This window comes from Rattus rattus, chromosome 1, assembly GCF_011064425.1.
Source record: "Rattus rattus isolate New Zealand chromosome 1, Rrattus_CSIRO_v1, whole genome shotgun sequence".
Classification (NCBI taxonomy): Eukaryota; Metazoa; Chordata; class Mammalia; order Rodentia; family Muridae; genus Rattus; species Rattus rattus.
In genome coordinates, this window is record NC_046154.1 from 109,991,509 (window position 1) to 110,009,817 (window position 18,309).

Below are 18,309 nucleotides of genomic sequence, written 5' to 3' on the forward strand. Positions count from 1 at the left end.
TAGAGCAACGTAGGCTTCTTCACACTTCATCCTGAGGCCCCGTAAGTACAGGTATGTGGGGTTTTAAATTCTGGTCTATGAAAGTGGGCAATCGCCACCGTGTTTCTTCATAAGCCGGAGCTGAGTAAACAGTTCTTACTCTCCTCAAATAGGGAAGGCTGTCACTCTCATCAGAACACCAATAAATAACTGTCTCCTTAATTCACTGAGAAGCTTGATGAAATCATTTATTTCAGTAGAATAAACCAACAGCAGCAGCAAGAAAACGTAAAGTGCTACATCAGAGCCCCACCCACATACAGATCTGGAAGGCTCCCGCGGGCTAGACTGCTACAAGCAAAACAGGCATATTTTTTCAAGCATGCTATTTTGACTAATTTGATGTGTAGTCATATGATATGCTGGTCAGTGAAAAAGCCTTGAGTTTTGAATCTGAGAACTGGGGAGACAAGAATTTAAGACCTACCTACCAGCTTCTACATGGTTTGTGCCTTATGCCAGATCTGGGGGGTTAAACTGAGGCTTTGACAACAGAGGCCTTCAATTGAGTCCACTAACCCCAAGGTGGGGGTTGGAGGAAAATTTTTAGATAGCGGATCAGGGGTAAAAACAAAACGTACCACTTTGATGTATGTATCAGATGCTAAAAATTGCCAACACGCATAAGGAGGTAGCCAGTTAGCGACAGTGAGGGAGTGGATGAGATGTCCCTCCACACCCAGCACAGGTGACCACAGAAGCACAGCAAGGCCGCAGAGCTCCCTCCAAACACTAGCCAGGCCTGGCTGGAGGGGGATGACTGGAGGGGGACGGCTCTAGCGTATGAGCTGTCTCAGCCCAGGGCGACAGCCCAGGGTTCTTCTCCTACGTGGGAAGGCCACCCAGGCTTCCCACGGCGTTACTGACTTCTTACTAGATCACGGAACCACAGTTTTTCATATTATAAACTAAGAATATGCTTTTTCATGGCAAGAACATTATTTTTAAAATGGTAATCTATAGTCTTCCTTACATGAAGTCTTCACAAAGTCCTTGGGCTTTTTAGATTTTTGTCAACCTCATCTATAAACAATCCTTAAATAACAATAAAAATCTACTCTATTAAACTGGAAGATTATATTATATATAGCATTCGGTCCCTTTTAAAACTTCTGGTGTTGAGATAACAACAGTAACAACAAAACCCAGTTACCAAACACAAAGGGGAATTATCTTCAGTGGCAACAGATCCCAACCTCACAGGACAGGAATGAGAACCAGGCTCACTTTTAAAGTGATTTTGCGAGCTGTTTTATCTTGCCGATAATTATATTTAGTTAAAACCACATGAGGACTTTACAACTACCCTCCCACACATACCTAAAAGATGCATGAGCTAACAGTTGTGGACTGAACCCAAATACCACTTATATTCAGTTCTCCTTAAAAAAAAAACAAAAACAAAAACAAACTTCCAAATGGGCTTCGAGAGCATGATATATTTAAAAGCCGGGGACAGTCAGGTCAGCAATGCAGGGCCCTCGGAAGTGCCTCGAGGTTGCTGAAGGAGCATGCGAAGGCAACCTTGTCCTGAGCGGTCTCACTAGGCACTGTGATGACAAGAGCACAGGTCAGCATCTGGGGCACTTGCTGGCACTAAGGGTAGATGGATTCTTCATTAAATATTTCTTAGGCCAGTGAACAGTTCTAAATAAAGGTTTATTTGTGGTTAATCCATCGCTGTCCCTTGGGCCCGGAGTTTCCTATTAAAATTTGAATACTAAGCATATCTCTGGAATACTGAAAAGCTAGAGTGATTACAGAGCTGGGCATAAAATTCAAACCATGTCAGATCAAAGTAAAGATTCAAACTTGGTGACCTCCTCACCTACTTGTGAAGGAAAAATCAAACAACTGCTTGGCTTGGACCCTGGCCTGAGAAGGCTGTGGAAGCCTGTTTTCTTTCATTTGTGTCCATATTGGGCACGGTGCATACCAAGGTGGCTGCAGAGTCTCTCCTCTTCAAGTAAAATCCCAAACAGAATATAACAAAGATCTTCATAAATGTCTGAAATGAAGTTATTCTCACTGCACACAGTTTCCAGTACAAAGATGACAGAGTGGGCAATCCCCGTCCATGTCTCTCCTATGAACGACACAGCTCAAGAAGACAGGAGCAGTGTGCCCCACCGCCATCTTCTCCCTCACCGTCTAACTAGAGAAGGACTCACAGGCGGTACTGAAGAGCCGTAATACTCAATGGAAACACGTTCTTAGCTGAGAATGCCAAAGGATACACAGAAAAGCACTGCGCTCTGTGGAAAAGCAGCGTGGGTGTGAGCAACCGCAGTAAGTTACTTGTCTGTGAAGTAGATTAAATAGTAAGACAAGGACTATGGCTTCCGTCCCTTAACCGAAGCAGGACACACTGCTGGGCCACAGCCTAATGTCTACTTATAGCACAATGAATTTATAACAATAAAAAAAGTAACGAAGGGTAAATACAAAATAATCTTTTGTAAACAATCCTTAGGTTATACCCAATGCAGAATGTTTAATGACGCAACTGAGTCACAGCTCTGAAGTCATAGACCAGCATTATAACTCAAAGTCAAATATGTACTCATTGGCCAGATATATCCGTCGGAAGATGAGAGCTGCCAGTGCTAAAGTCAGAATGATGATCAGCATGGCTGACCCGCCGTGCTCCGTGTGGTTGGCTCTTGGTGGCTGGCCTTGGAGTACATCGGGGGAAGCAGACGACCTTCTCTGACTCTGTTGCTGGGCTCTACGTTGCCGAGGGCTCATGGAGGTATTCTTAGGAGCTGGCTGGGTAGGTTGTGGCAAGGGTGCTCCTGATGGATTCTGGGCGCCATACTAAGAAATAATAAGAAAATCTGTTTGAAATTGGCCACAAAAAGAAAAATTGTACATGCACTTGTTAACAGTTTGAGAATACCTAGAGTATTAAATATGACTAGGGCAAATTTACCAAGAACCATCTGAATGCGGAGACCATGAACCAACCCTGATAAATAAGCTAGAAACACAGGTTATGGTGAGCTCGATGAAGTGGAGGAACCCATTTACAGCAGACAAAGGTCCACTGTGGCTGTTTCCCTCCAGATGGTAGACAGCTGCAGCAATTTCTGCTAAGCTTCCGGACACTGCTCTTCTATCCAAGGGCCCTGAAGGACACTGATCTCTTCAGTATTATCTTACCAATTGACATCCCTCCATCGACAATAATAAGGAAATAATTTTAATTTTTCATGCTGGTATTGTAAAAATGTGATTGTTTTCAAACTCAGCTTACCCTTTTCCATAATCCCAGACAAGTGAACTAAACCCAGGTCTAAAGTATCTGTTACTTAGTATTCAGTATTGTATGCTATGAGGGCACCCTGGGTCCATGAGTGCCTCAGTGTGCTCCACTGTGTGCACGGCTGTCCCCCAAGGTCCCAGGTGATAGCATCTTCCAATTGCTGCAATGACTGGCTCAGTCAGGGGACAATCATAATGTGGCACAGGGTTTCAAAATCTCGTTTGCTTTGGAGACATTAAAACTAGCAACAGCACACTCAGGGAAGCTTGAAAGGTGGAGTCCACACAGACTCCTTAACCTGCCCGCACTGCATCAATGGCTTTAATGCTTTCACTAGGAACAGCCTTTCCACTAGAACATATTGATGTTTTAAGACAAGAAATAGAATGAAGTGTCTTAGTATAATATGAATTACATATGAGAAATATCAAATAGTTTCCAATAGAAAAAATGTAAACACTTAAAAGAATCAAATAATATAACCCAAATGGTTAAAATTATAAGTTTTGTGCTGGCAACAGCTTGAACATGAGGGACTGCTGATCTCAGTTACTTGCAGAATGTCCGTCTGAAGCTTGGCATTCGTTTCAACAGCCACATGTTAACTGGGTATGGTGGATCCCCTTGTAACAGCAGAACTCTGAGTGACGACAGGATGGTAAATCCAAGGCTAGCCTGAGCTACATAGAAAGACACTATCTCAGAATAAAGGTGTGGTGGTGCCCCGTTGTGGCACAGCACATTCATAGCATCCCCAAAACCCTGAGTTTGATCCCTAGCATAGGAAAAAAGCTTAGATAATCTGAATTTCTTAAAATTATTCTTTGAAATTTCTTAAATGTAGTTAACCCATAATACAAAGGTATAAAGAAACTACTGGTAAGTTTGCGTAAAAGAGAGTACTAACACTGAACTATGGCTGCATAAACCTGGACTTGTACAAGCTAGACTCCAAGGACAGTGTGTCCCTTGAGGAGCACAGAGACAGAAAACTGTATGGCATATGAGGTCCCATGCCATCACAAATGCCACACAGTAAGTGAACCAAGATTCAGTCAGTGAACTGGTTACAGTAGCCAACAAAGAAACATGACAGTCTCCTTCCTGCATCCTCCCCTGATCCTCTTGCCTCATCCTCCTCTACCCCCATAACCATCAAGGAACAAGTTCTTAAGGAGAACCATGACAACATAGCACTATAGTCTAAGAGACTGATATATCAAAGCTTGTATTGACTGCATTATTTTTCCCTTAGTCTGAGGGGAAATTATCCTGCCCAAAAAACGGACGAAACAATGAGCCTTTATTATGTCTAGTCTGCCTTTGCCTGCTACATGTGTTTGCCTAAGCCGGCTATTTAACCTAAGTCTCGGCTCCCTCATCTGTCCGATGCAGATAATATCCAATCCAGCACTTGTGAGGATTAGATGGATTAGTGACACCAAGTGCTTATGATACAGACTGACTTAGTGAATGTTAATCATCACTAATATTGTTACTGTTAACATATCGTTTTCCAGGCTTCAGATTTAGACTCAAAAGCTAAGTTGTGAACTTGTTTAGAGTGGCTCTTAGCCTCCTTAGTACTGTGATTAATACATTTAGAAAACAACCCTTAAAACATGTTTGTAATCTCAGCACTTGGGAGGCTGAGGCAGGAGGACTGGTAAATTCAACATTAACTTGGAAGACATGGCAAGACCATGTCTTTAAAAAAAATTAAATAACCCGGCACACACAAAACTCTTAAGTTTGATCCTGGTACTGCAAAATTAATTAATTAGTACATGTACTTTAATTACATTGCTTACTGTTGGGCCGTGGTGGCACATGCCTTTAATCCCAGCGCTCAGTAGGCAGAGGCAGACAGATCTCTGAGTTTGAAGCAGGCTGTCTACAGAGAAAGTTCCAAGACAGCCAGGACTACACAGAGAAACCCTGTCTTGAAACCTGCTCCCCAAAAGGGCTTATATAATGTTTTATTTGGTTTCTATATTTCAGATGCCTTTTGTATAACTGGCTAAATACTAATGAAATCTTATAAAATACTGAAACTTTTCCTCTCTAAAATAAGTACAGTCATAGGTATGTACAGCAAGTTCTCCATACTAACCAGAACAACCGACTGAGTGAATTCTGTTTGTTTTTTATATTAAATAGGATGCTCTTAATTTTTACTTATTACTGTGGGCAAGCATGCGTGGTATTATACACTGTGAACGTGCCGTGTCATACTTGACAAGTCGTCCTTTCCAACTTTGCATGGGCTCCAGGGATTGAACTCAGGTTGCCAGACTTGTGTGGCAAATGCCTTTACCCACTGGGCCATCCTGGAACACTTTTTAATATAAAATAGAATGGCTTACTCAGAATTTCAGTCCCTGGGTGGGTCCAGGAAACTGGTAAGCCTGGCAAACACGAGCTCTCATCAGGTGTTTTCCCTAGACCACTGACTCTATAAAAGCACTACATCATAGACAGTTAATGACAACATAAATGATAACTAAAGTGGCTGGAATACGTAACAAGGTGCTTCCCAGTAGATTTAAAACATGTTGATACATCCCTGAAAGAAAGCCACTCAAAGCTATTGAGTCCCACTTTACGGTAGATACACTTTCTGACCTTTGAAGGCCTCCAGGGCCAGGGAAATGGTTAGTGCACAAAGATGCCTCCTGCCAAGCCTGACACAAGTTCAATGCCAGGTCCCACAGGGCGGAAGGAAAGAACTGATACCTGCAAGTTGTCCTCTGCCCTCCACACATACATGTGCACAACTCCCTCACTAAACCAATAAATGTCTTCTATTCCAGAGGGGGAAATATAATCTGTCAAACGATCTGTAGCAAAATTGAGTCCAAAAGAAGTAAGAACCTCTTGTTAAGTCAAGCGTTTCCCTCACAGAACTCACTAGTCAGTGCCACCGCAGTGCTATCTGTGCCTGTCCTCTCTGGTCACCTGTGCTGACACGCTATTTGAAGCAACTGGTCAGAGCAGAGCTGTCACCACCCACAGGACACTCTTTCACCCAACAATTGCTGGCCACTGACTCTCCATAGCATCAGTTCAACAGGGCTGTGTGCACAGAGCTTAAACTCTGGTCTGTGCTTCTAAATAGAGTGGCCAGCCACATGCTGCACAGGGCTCAGCACAGCCAGTGTGCCTGAGGGCAACACTGCTGGCCTCACTAGAGCCTGCTGAACTTCAACTTGGAGAGCAGGTGTCATAGCGTGCTAGGCAGATTACTGTCAGTGTCTAGTGTCTATTAGAGAGTTAGTTAATAAGCATGTTTTACCTAGGCTAGCACGATGCTAGCACTGACTTTAAAGAAGTCATAGCATTCTGAAAACAATAGAACCTAGAACTATTTCGTTTAACCCCACTTAACAACAACAAAAATCCACAAAACTGAAGTCCAAAAAGATTTGTTCAAAACATTGTAACTAACGGGGCAGCTGGGCTAAAATCCTACTACTAAGAAAAGCACAACTTTCTGTATTTGATCTGTGATCTTATCTTAGTCCAAAATATATGTGTGTGTGTGTGTGTGTAGTGTGCTGTGTGTGTGTGTGTAGTGTGCTGTGTGTGTGTGTGTAGTGTGCTGTGTGTGTGTGTGTGTAGTGTGTGTGTGTAATGTGGTGTGTGTACTGGCACACATGTATATGTGGTTGTGGTGTGCGTGGGGGGTAGAATGATGTGTGTGTGTGTGTGTGTGTGTGTGTGTGTGTGTGTGTGTGTGTGTGTGTGGTGTGTATTAAAAGATAAGAACCATACCGATGTGCTTGCTGCAGCACCCTGGAATGTTGTAGGTAAATCGTCTTGTGAATCATTTAGTGAGAAAGACTGGTTTAAGTCTGATTCAGCGATAGTCTTTCCAGATGAATTGACTTCGGCCTATAAATAAGATATACCCAAGAGCAGTGTTATAAGAAGAAATGTGTTAACAATCAACTAACTCCCTCTCCTGAATTTATCTGCATTGCTCCTTTCGTATCTACCAGCAGTTAAGCTCCGAGCATGTCTGCATCGTTTCCACAGGGCAGTCTGCATTCTGAGGGAGCTGCTACCTACTGAGGAGCCACGCCTATGGTTGCTAACCTCAACTCTAAGACCCTCTACAAACTCAAGCTCTGAGTGATGTTTAGGAGGCTGGCTGGGGCTGTGACAACAGTCCCAGGTTGATCAGACTTTACTATAACTAGTCAGCATAAGATGCACATATTCCTCAAATCTGAAAAATCATAACATTCAAAACACATCTGATCCTAAGATCTTCAGAGAAAAGATTCTAAGTACAATAGGAACCCTGGAAAGGAAAGAGTATCGTCAAGATTTATACTCTAGGAACTAAGATAAAACTGAAGGGAGAGCTCCCAAGAACTGGACCTAGAAGCAGACAAAGGGCAGAAAAGTAAGAGGAGACAGCAGCATACTGCTTCATACAGGTTAACTTATTCCAGAAATACGTGTGATTACTCAGAGTGTTAAAATATTATAAAAATTTTATATTTGGGGGATAAAGGGGAAATTGCCAAAATGTTAACAGCAGTAACACCTTGGAGGTGAGATTACCTACTTTGCTTAAAAAGAACTAGAATTGGGGTTGGGGATTTAGCTCAGTGGTAGAGCGCTTGCCTAGCAAGCGCAAGGCCCTGGGTTCAGTCCCCAGCTCCGAAAAAAAGGAAAAAAAAAAAAAGAACTAGAATTTAAAAAGCACCAGGGAGAGTTCTAAATGCAGCTATAATGCATGTAGTATAGGTGTTAATTACACAGCCTGACAAAATCCCACAAGGAGGTTCAGGTTACTGTCAGCAGGTGTAGAGGGGGCAGGCACACGACAGTGAAGCCTGACACGTGAGCACACAGCCAATGACCTGCAAAGCTGAGATCTGAACGCAGTCTTGTACACCAGTCTAACTGCTATGCTCAAATGCCTTCTTCATGAGTGTACCTTATGTTTTACAGTGAGGAATCATTACTCATAAATCTCATTTCAATAGAACCATATTACTTTCCTTTTCCTAGAATTCAGCAGTAAACAAAGACTCCCCAAGTGGATCGGTTTAGGAATTTACAGTACCTTAAAACTAATTTGTCTAGCCAGTTCTTTGGCTTCTTGGTCAGCCTGGCTTGAATCGATTCCAGATTTTAAAGGCAACAGGACATCCTTCATGGCAGAGCCACAGCCCTCACAACAGAAGTCTTGTGATCTGGAAGGATAGAATGTTGTTCAATGAGCACAAACCAAACAGTTGAGTACTAATTCCCTCTTTTAAGATACTCAGATAGGGACTGGAGAGATGGTGTTCAGTTCCCAGAACCCACGTGGTAGGAAACAACCATCTGTAATTTACATTTTAGGGGAGCTAATGTGCCCTCTGACCTTTACAGGCACTGCACACACATACATGCAGGCAAGACACACACACAAATATAAGACAAAGATTAATAAATCTCGAAAAAATAAAGATACTCAAATACCAAATGTCTAAAAGAAAAGAACACTTAACGTTTTAGTATACTCATCTATTCACTGTGAGAGAGTAAATATTAGTTCTGAGACAAATAAATGTGTTTATTAGAAAAATAGCTTAGACTTCGTTTTTTACAAATACGTTATGTAAAGAAAGACAAGCTTCGGCTCTACAGGGACAACATATTTATGTAAACTGTTTATATACTATATGATGTCCTTAAGAGCACACATCATGAGCCTATCAAAGTCTGCGAAAAGAGCCAATATGAAGGTTCAGTTATCTCTTAGCAGAAACATGTGAAATAGGAAAGAAGCCACTTAAAAATAGTATGTATATCCAGGTGTGTTGATACACACCTTTAATCCCAGAACTTGTGAGTCTGAGGCCAGCTAGCCCTAGATAGTGGACAGCCAGGGATATACAGTGAGACCCTGTCTCAAAAAGAAAACCAAAAAAAAAAAAAAAACAAACAAACAAAAAACAAAAAACAAAAAAGCAAAACCAGATTCTATTATCTCAGTACTACCAAAAGGGAATGGAACTTTGAATTTAATGAATTATTATGATCTATAGATAAAAATACACCAAAAAGAAAATAAAGAACCCTGTATCACTACTTAAGAAAACCTCCTTTATTCTATCCCAGGTCACTCACTAATATCTGCTGTGGGCCCTACGAGTGTCTACAAAGATACAGAGGATTCACGACAGCCCTAGGGGACTGATCCTCCAGGCAGCTATGCATACACAATGGCTCTGGCTGTGCCACCTGTGACACCAGCTGAAGAGGGACAAAAGGCCAGGAGTGCTCTCAGGAGACGTGCCTCCCAGCTAGAGTCAAATCAATGAATGGCAACAATTTTTTACTATTTTTAATTATTATTATTCCTATGTGTATGGATGTTTTGCCTGCATGTACGTCTGTGCATCTCCTGTGTTCCTGTACCCACGGAGACCAGAAGGAGCTAGTTGGACCCTACAGGGCTGGACCATTGTAAGCCATAATGTGGGTGTTGGGAATCAAACTGGGTCCTGTGAAGAACAGCCAGTGTTCCTAACCACTGAGCCATGTCTCCAGCCCGTCAACTACTTTTAAAAGAATGAGATAGATGGGCTGGTGATACAGCTCAGTGGAAGAGTAGCTGCTTAACACAGGGTGAAACCCTGGGATTGATCCTTAATACTACAAAAAAAAGTCACGAGGTCAATTTTTTATATTCTGGTCACTCTGAGGAAATCTGCAGAAATGGTTTCTACAATTAAGACTGGATCCTTGGGGCTGGAGAGATGGCTCAGCGGTTAAGAGCACTGACTGCTCTTCCAGAGGTCCTGAGTTCAACTCCCAGCAACCACATGGTGGCTCACAACCATCTGTAATGAGATCCGATGCCCTCTTCTGGTGTGTCTGAAGACAGCAACAGTGTACTTATATAGAATAAATAAATCTTTAAAAAAGAGATTTCTTATTAAAAAGAAAAGACTGGATCCTTAGCCAAGGTGACAGCAGAGAAAGAGACTTAACACTGCTGACCACTGATAGTGTTCGGCCCTAACAAGGAACTTACTTTTTGGCAAGTGCTCTTCTCTCCTCGGGTGTGTAGTCTAGAGAACCGATGGCTCCCTCTCCTTTAGTTGGCATAAACCCAATGATGGCCAGCAGGGCTGTCCTTACTGAAACAGAAAGTGAACAGCATTTCAGTGACAGGAGCTGGGTTAGGACAGAAGCCAGATCAGCAGTGCAAGTGTGGGAACCCACGGGGTCTCAGTACTCTCATGCTTTCTGTGTGTGTTTTAAGAAAGGAAAAAGCAGGCAGACACAGCAGCCTACATGCTAACCCACGCTAGGCAAGCAGAGTCAGGAGGATCAGTAAGAGACTTTGCCTCAAAAAATAGGTAGAAGAGAATTAAGAGACCCCACAACAACTGCTGGTCTCACACAAACGTGCACAAACGCACAGACAAAACCTTAAGAGAAATTAGGTTAGCTCTGGAAAAAAGAACTGCAGGGTTTTAGAAGAGATTCAAGTGAGAGGTATTTAAGTAATGTATAAACCTACACATGAAAAAGTATTGTTGTTAATTTTCAATGGTGGCACATATTAGCCAAAATATCTTCAATCCCAAAAATGTCTTACAATTCATTATTAGAAACGGAATAGTGATTGGAGCTTGTGTTCACTGGTACTCACTGCTCCATGAAGGCTGCCAGGTCTCAGGATGATGTCCTGAGATGCTTAAACAGATCTTCTTGCCCACTTCAAATCGTCCATTAGCCTTAGAAACAAAGAACACATTTTAAAAACTGCAAAAGTCCAGTTAATGCCTTATCCTTTTCATGAATACATATATTTTATATTTATATATGCATAATAAATTTCAAGATATTTATTATCTTCTTAAATATTTAGACATAGTTTTTGTCCTTTTATCGACACTCAAAAATATGTGTTGAATGCTGAATAAATAATGAAGGCTGGGTGTAGAAGGTGTACTAGCACCTTTCTGAGATGGGGCTAAATAGTTAGCATAGCTTCCTTACTGAGGTGTGCACCGTGCTGCCAAAGTCACCTGACTAGTGGGTGAGGACGGGTGTGGAGAGGTGACTTTGAGCAGCAGTAGCTTTACAGAAGGATGATGCCATTAAATTAGAACACAATCGAGGAAGAACACTGGTCATGATTTCTGGTATCAGAAAAGACTCAAGAGACTCTTGGGCACCTTTCCTTTCAGAGGTGACCACTGAGCTAACTCTCACAAATGAAAAGCAGCTGCAACCCTGAAGAGCAGAGGTATCTACGATGTGAGGGAAGAAGGTGAGAGGGTCGGAACTCGCACTCCACTGGGAGGAGGCTGACAGGTTCTGCCTCATCCACATCACGGGGCCACATTCCATAAACATTTGCCGAATCGAAGTTGGAAGTGACTTTAGGAAAGGAAGTGAGTGAGGAGGCAATACTGACCACTAAGGAGGGCAGGGCTGCTCCAGTGGGGTACATCCACTTGATCCCTGGTTCCTACTGGTAAGAAGCTGCTGCCTATGGCTTAGTACTATCACGTACACACATACATACACATGTGTGCACACAGATGCATGCATGCATACACAGGTGAACACATACATACAGATACATACACATGCATACATGCACACACACAAATGCATGTAGGCACAGATACATGCATGCACACACAGATACAAATATACACACAGGTGCAGACACACACATACACACAGATAATTTGTCTGTATGCACATAGGTGCATACACACAGACACACACACAGTCACACATGTATACACACAGGTCTCCCACATATACCAGCCCTTATTCAGACTGCTTGTTTCTCCCAGTTAATATATCAATGGGAGCCTAAAGGGAAACCCCAGCCTTATGCCAACATCAACAATTAACAGTAAGGCCCAGTGCTTATTAAACAGCTTCTAGATGCCAGGAACTTGAGAACGTGGCTGTATTTGCCACAACAACATTCCATTTGACCGAAACAAAAACTATCAGAGCAGAGCCCTGGCGAGCTGACTCTACACCAAAGGCCTTTGGCAGCCTCCTCCCAAGGACAGCCTAGCTGTGCTAGTGCGCTGCTGCGGACGAACATCTTTTCACAAAGCGCAACCCCTCAGGTCAGATAAAAGTTAGATGGGACAAGATGGAGACTGAGACGCCATGGCTGTTCTCAGATAAGTAGAGGAAGCAAATTATCCGTGAAACCAGACTGCAATAGCCGAAACAAGATAAGGTTACCAAAAAGAAAAACAAGGCAACAAAAAGGTCAGTGTGTGTGTGTGTGTGTGTGGTGTGTGTGTGTGGTGTGTGTGTGTGTGTGTGTGTGTGTGTGTGTGTGTGTGGTGTGGGTGTGTTGCAATTTTCTTGGTTAGGAGAAAATTAAACATAAATAAGGGAAGAAAAGTTTAGCAATCAAAAGAGTTAGATATTAATAGTATTTCACATGAAAATAAAACAAACAAGAAATTCTGAGATAGAAACAGAAATAACATTTATTAAGGTTTCTGTAGCAGGCTCTATCCGAAGAGCTATATACAGATACTGACTCATTTCACTGTCACCCAGTGAGACAGACATCACAGTTCATCATAAATTTGAGGGACTTAGGAAAAGAAAGTGAGGTGGATGGGAAAGAGGTGATGTGCCTGAGCTGCACCAACTGTCCCCCATGTGCCAGGCAGCACACCCAGCATCCTCACACAGGCACTCACTGAGTCCTCACACCGGTGCTACAAACATAAGCATTCGCTAGGATCACCAGTACCTCACAGATGCATCAGCTTCCTCAGAATTATTCTGAGGAAAAAATATTGTACTTCTATGGTCTAGGCTCTGAAGGAAAAAATAGAATAATGTTGTACTTCATTTTTTTATGACTGGAAAAGTTAACCTGCAAGCATTGTAAAGCCGAGAGCTCTTACCGTCAGCAGAATAATGCTGGGTGGTTTCATGGGGTACTCTGGTGGCAGAACTATGCGTCCATGATAAACTCCTCCATCAAAATCGGAATCTGGGGGCCCTCTAACTGTGAAGTGCCATTCAAAAAGGTTATCCTAAACAAAATCAAGAATCCAGAGAATCAAGAACCTTTAAAAAATATTATCATTTTTATCAATAGTAACATTAAAAATGCCAGGTGAGGAAAATCAAAAGCTTTCTAATAGTGCTATAATAGTCTCTAGTGCTCAAAATGCCTCAAAAGTCATAAGTAAAATGTATTATTTAATGTAAATTTTGTCTTATAAAAGCTAAAAACTTTTAAAATAATTTAAAGTGTCTGAGTCCTATTATACACTCATAAATAAGATTAATTTAATTAACTATCAATTAGTGAAAATATGGTCAAATCATTAGTATAAATTTGATTTTAACAAACCTTTAAAAAGTATTCTCCAGTATGTATAACTGGTTAGTAATATTAACAGACTAGCTATATGTCCTTACAGGGTTAACAAGTTACTTTTCTAAGTGCAAAGTTCTTATTCACTGTAACATGTGTACTTTACTATCACTGTGGAAATCTGAGCATGCCCACTGGCATCCTCCTTTCACAGATGAAAACACAAGAGCCAGGACAGCTGCAGGGACCCCTGAAGGATCGGCCGTCTTACTATACAGTGTCTGCGATTCTGTCTGCTCCGCTCGCTCCCTCCCTCAGCACTGAGCACCAGGTTAGCATCTGAAACCCTCTGACAGAGTCTCTGAGTCAGCACTGCCTAAGGAGTCTGACGAAAGGCTAATGAAACACTCAGGAAACAGAAAAGGTACATCAATAAACAAGCACACCATTAACTACGCAAGCAAAGGAAACGCAGCTCTAAGGCTGTCCTGAAAGCGCAGTGCTGCCGTCCTGAGGAGGACGGAGACAAACTAACCTCCAGAGGCTGAGCGTGGTAATGATCTGTTGGATCTTTCAATTCTGCGGCTTCTTTCATCAATCGTTTAACAGCTAAAAGAAAACCCATGAAGTGGAGATCGTTAGAATATACTTTTTTAAGTGATCTGCAAAGACTAATTAAAAAAAAACTTCTAGCCAGGAATGATGGCACCCACCTTTAATCCCAGCTCTGAGGGGGCAGAGGCAGGTGATCTCTGAGTTCGAGGCCAGCCTGGAACACAGAGAGTAGGCAGAAAGAAGAAAACAAAGGGTCAGGTACCAGCTCTTGCAATCAAGTAGTTTAAAAATCAAGCAGACAAAAAGCAGGTAGATCTTAACAGGTAGCCTACAGACCTTAGCGAGGCATTTCTCAACTAAGGCTCCTTCCTCCCTGATGATGTCATGTCGAGTTGACATAAAACCAGCCAATACAAATCATTTTTTAAAGAAAAGGACTGAAATCTTCTTGCATTACTTTTCCTGTTGCTGTAATAAATACCCTGACTAAAGCAACTCAAAGAAGGTCCATCCTCACCCACAATTCCTCATGGTGGGAAATCATGCACATGCAGAGTTGGAAACACAGAGATGAGTGCAGTACTCAGTCCATGCTGCCCTTTTATATCAGCCTACAACTTCAGGCCATGGAATAATGCCTCCCGCAGCTAAGATTACTTTAACCTCACACTGGAAATACTCAGAGGCTCATCTCCTGGGTGATTCCTAGCACTCACGTGGAGGATCGCAACCTAGTTCCAGGGGTCCAATGCCCTTTTCTGACATCAACGAACACCAAGCTCACATAGTACACACACATATTCAAACAAAAGATTCCTACACATAAAAATAAAACCAAACAACTAAAGCAAAATGAACAAACAATACATATTTGAAGACTATCGGAGTGGAGACAGAGAAAGAATAACTTCCTGCCTTAGCAAGCTTACAGCAATTAGAAGACGTGAAAGAACTTAAAGGCATTGTGACAGTATGGACCAGGTGTGAAGGACTACCTACAGGAGCTGAGAAGGCTGGACCGCATAGAAGCTAGAAGAGGGAACAGGGATTCCAGCCGGGCTCAGGGGAAAGCACTCCAACAGAGGACCCAACAGAGATGGAGACATAGCATTGCAGAGTGGCTCTGCTGGAAATGCAAGAGCCTACGAGAGGCAGGAGAAGGAGCTGGGAAGGAAAGCAAGGGTTAAGTCCTGACCAACCTAACTCGGAGCTGCTAAGTGATTACTGCTCAAACACTGTCAGTTTGACAAGAGATCTAGTGAGTGTTTGTTTAGTAGATCTGATGACACAGTAACGCCTTCACCACAGGGCAGAAGGTAAAGGAAATGACCAAGGCTGAAGAGGCCGCCAGTGCGGAAGAGGTCTCAGTGGGAGACAAATTTGCCCAGCGTGCTTGAGGCTTTGGAGTTGGTGTGTGAAGGGCAGGCAGCAGCTCCCAGTGCTATGAATCCACGGGATATGGATTTTAGGGAAATACATGAGTTTGAAGAAGGTTAGGATATCAATGAATTTGGTTTTTACAACTCACAGAGACTTTTCAATCTGTGGGAAATCTGTAAAAATGTTCAATCACTATAATTCTATGCAGACCAGACGACATGGTGTGAGTTCACTGGAAAGTTTGATTAGTATGAAGTTCAGTTGATATCAACGGTATGAACAGGATAATTCCCAAGCTTCTGGTAATCAAAGTAACCATATACACGACAGTTCACTTTAACCATGGTCTATATTGTATTCTCTGATTTCCCATCCTTATCTCTGAGATAACCCAACACTAGCAGATAGGAAATGAGCTGTTGAGATTACTTCCTCTCACCATCCTAGTCTACAGATAACAACGATGGGAGAATAAAACAAAGCAAACATTATCACCAGACTTTACAGCATTTTAGCAAATCCTATAGTTCACCTAAAACATTCTCTATGGACTCAAAATCATCTACATCAACAGGGAAGATATTTTAAATCTCTTTATAAAGAATATCACCTAGAGGGTAGAATTTTTAAAACAGATACAAAAGTCAACCAAAGTTCGACATTCTTTGGAAATTTATTAACTCATTAGGTAGATCCGCTGATCTCACAGAGACCTGCCTACCTTTCCATCCCAAATGCTGGAATTAAAGGCACAAATCACCATACCCATCTAGCAATGTATTAAATTTCTAAAGTTGCTTAAATTTTACCATAATCTCAGGTACGATAACCTATCAAGAAGGAGCAATTTGGGGCTGAAGTGATGGCTCAGAGGTTAAGAGCACTGCCTGCTCTTCCAGAGGACCCTGTAAACTGACCCAGATGGCAGCTCACAGCTCTCTGTAATCCCAGTCCAGGGGCTCTGTCATCCTCACACAGACATACATGCAAGCAAAAGTCCAATGCACATAAATAAAAAGATAGAAAGATAAAAGGGAGTAATTTAAAAAAGAATGAAGGCTGGAGAGATGGCTCAGCGGTTAAGAGCACTGACTACTCTTCCAAAGGTCCTGAGTTCAAACCCCAGCAACCACATGGTGGCTCACAACCATATGTAATGAGATCTGATGCCCTCTTTTGATGTGTCTGAAGACAACTATAGTGTACTTATATATAATAAATAAATATTTTAAAAAGATTGAGCAATTCCCTGACAACATTTCACACTGCATTATTCTCTGGTCATTTGCCTAAGTACCTCTGCAGATCTGGAGCAACCCTGTGACTAAGGAAATACTGTACAATTTAAAGTCCAACTAATTAAGCCAGGTGGCAAACACCTTTAACACCAGTTCTTGGAAGGCAGTGGCAGGAGTATCTCAGAATTTGAGGCCAGCCTGGTCTGCAGAGTAAATTCCAGGACAGCCAGAGCTACATAGAGAAACCATCTCAAAAAATAAAACAACAACAAAAGTCCAACTAATTTAATCATTCTGGCCTCAAAATAGTAAAATTCAGGCATTTCTACTTTTTCTAACCTTTTTTTAATTCTTCAGGTTTTAAGTGATGGGCTGAAGACAAAGAATATGGCCCATTAAAATTCAGCCATGTAACTCTTGCACAGGCTTGGCCAAACGTTTAACAAAATCGCTAAAAACGACTAATTCTACATCTAGTCACCTATGGACTAAATGAGAGAGATTCACAATACCAACTCTTTTCCATAAGGATATCAGACTTAAAGTCCGAACGAAGAAGCAGTGTGGGAAAGAAAATCTGTGGCGAGAGTTCTAGTTCAAGGATCATCAATACCCTGAGGCTTGTTATTCAGAGTTAACAGGGAGGTTTTATTTTTCCCTGACAAATTATCAAAGGACATTTACAGGCTCCAGTAATCTGTGTTACACCTGCCTTAAAAGATTAGACAACTGATAATAATTTTTGCATTGTTCTTAATGCATCAGAAAATAACTGGAGGCCAGGATTGTCTGGGGGCATTAACTGAAGAAATTCACATTAGCAATCCACCCCCAGATCGTGGTTAATTCTCAAGTACACAGCTCAACTAGTTTAGCTACAGGACATTTATGTCTATAAATCCTCCCCCAAATACTGAAATGGGCTATTTCAACCACAGATTTCCTCAAATTTGAGTCAAACACCTAACAAAAGTTCGTCAGCACAGGCGGAAGGGATACGAGGGACGCGGTCCGGCAAGGGATGTTTAGTAGTACCGGCCGACATCGCCTTTACACCTGCCCTTGGCTTGGCTGTCTCCAGCTTCACTCCGCAGAGACTGGGAAGAAGAGGCCAGGAGCCAAGGGGCGCCAGCAGATCGGAGGATCCGTAGCGGCCACCCGCCCTGCGGCCTGCACCCCCAGACCGGCCGCGGCCTCGCGTAAAGCGCGAGCCCGGAGCAGCGCGAGGACCGGCGGACACGAGCCGGCCGAGGTGCGGCGCCCTGAGTCCCGGGTCCCCTCCCGCCGCCCCAACCCGGCTCACCCGGGCTCTTCAGGTTATAGCGGGTCTCCATGGCGGACCTCCCCGCTGCCGCTCTCGTCGGCGCCGCAGCTGCCCGGGTGTCGCGCGGCGGACGCGCCTGACGAGGGCCTCCGCTGACACCGCCCAGTCCAGCCCGACCGCGGGCAAGGTGCGGGCCGCGGGGTCCGCCTCCCTGAGGGCCGGCCGGGCG

General features: G+C 42.9%; 1 protein-coding gene across 2 annotated transcripts; it reads right to left on the reverse strand.

Annotated features, from left to right (window-relative positions):
* Positions 1–201: 201 nt before the first annotated feature.
* Positions 202–18,309, reverse strand: Ube2j1 (ubiquitin conjugating enzyme E2 J1). 2 transcript variants are annotated; one of them, XM_032904804.1, is made up of 8 exons: positions 18,120–18,306; positions 14,179–14,252; positions 13,225–13,356; positions 10,971–11,055; positions 10,347–10,452; positions 8,385–8,514; positions 7,079–7,198; positions 202–2,856 (listed from the first exon to the last, which is right to left on the reverse strand). In XM_032904804.1, exons 1-8 carry the CDS (start codon positions 18,148–18,150, stop codon positions 2,578–2,580), a joined length of 957 nt encoding a protein of 318 aa, XP_032760695.1. In that variant the 5' UTR covers positions 18,151–18,306; the 3' UTR covers positions 202–2,577. The 2 variants fall into 2 exon arrangements, with proteins under 2 accessions (XP_032760695.1, XP_032760704.1); XM_032904813.1 differs by lacking the exon at positions 7,079–7,198 and having other exon boundaries at positions 18,120–18,309.

Excerpts from the sequence above, each read along its gene's own strand:
- Ube2j1 (XM_032904804.1), bottom strand. The coding sequence starts at position 18,150 with ATGGAGACCCGCTATAACCTGAAGAGCCCGG. Across the intron at positions 14,253-18,119 it reads CTATAACCTGAAGAGCCCGG|CTGTTAAACGATTGATGAAA; the intron begins GTGAGCCGGGTT and ends GTTTTCTTTTAG. Across the intron at positions 10,453-10,970 it reads CTGGCAGCCTTCATGGAGCA|TAAGGACAGCCCTGCTGGCC; the intron begins GTGAGTACCAGT and ends TTTCTGTTTCAG.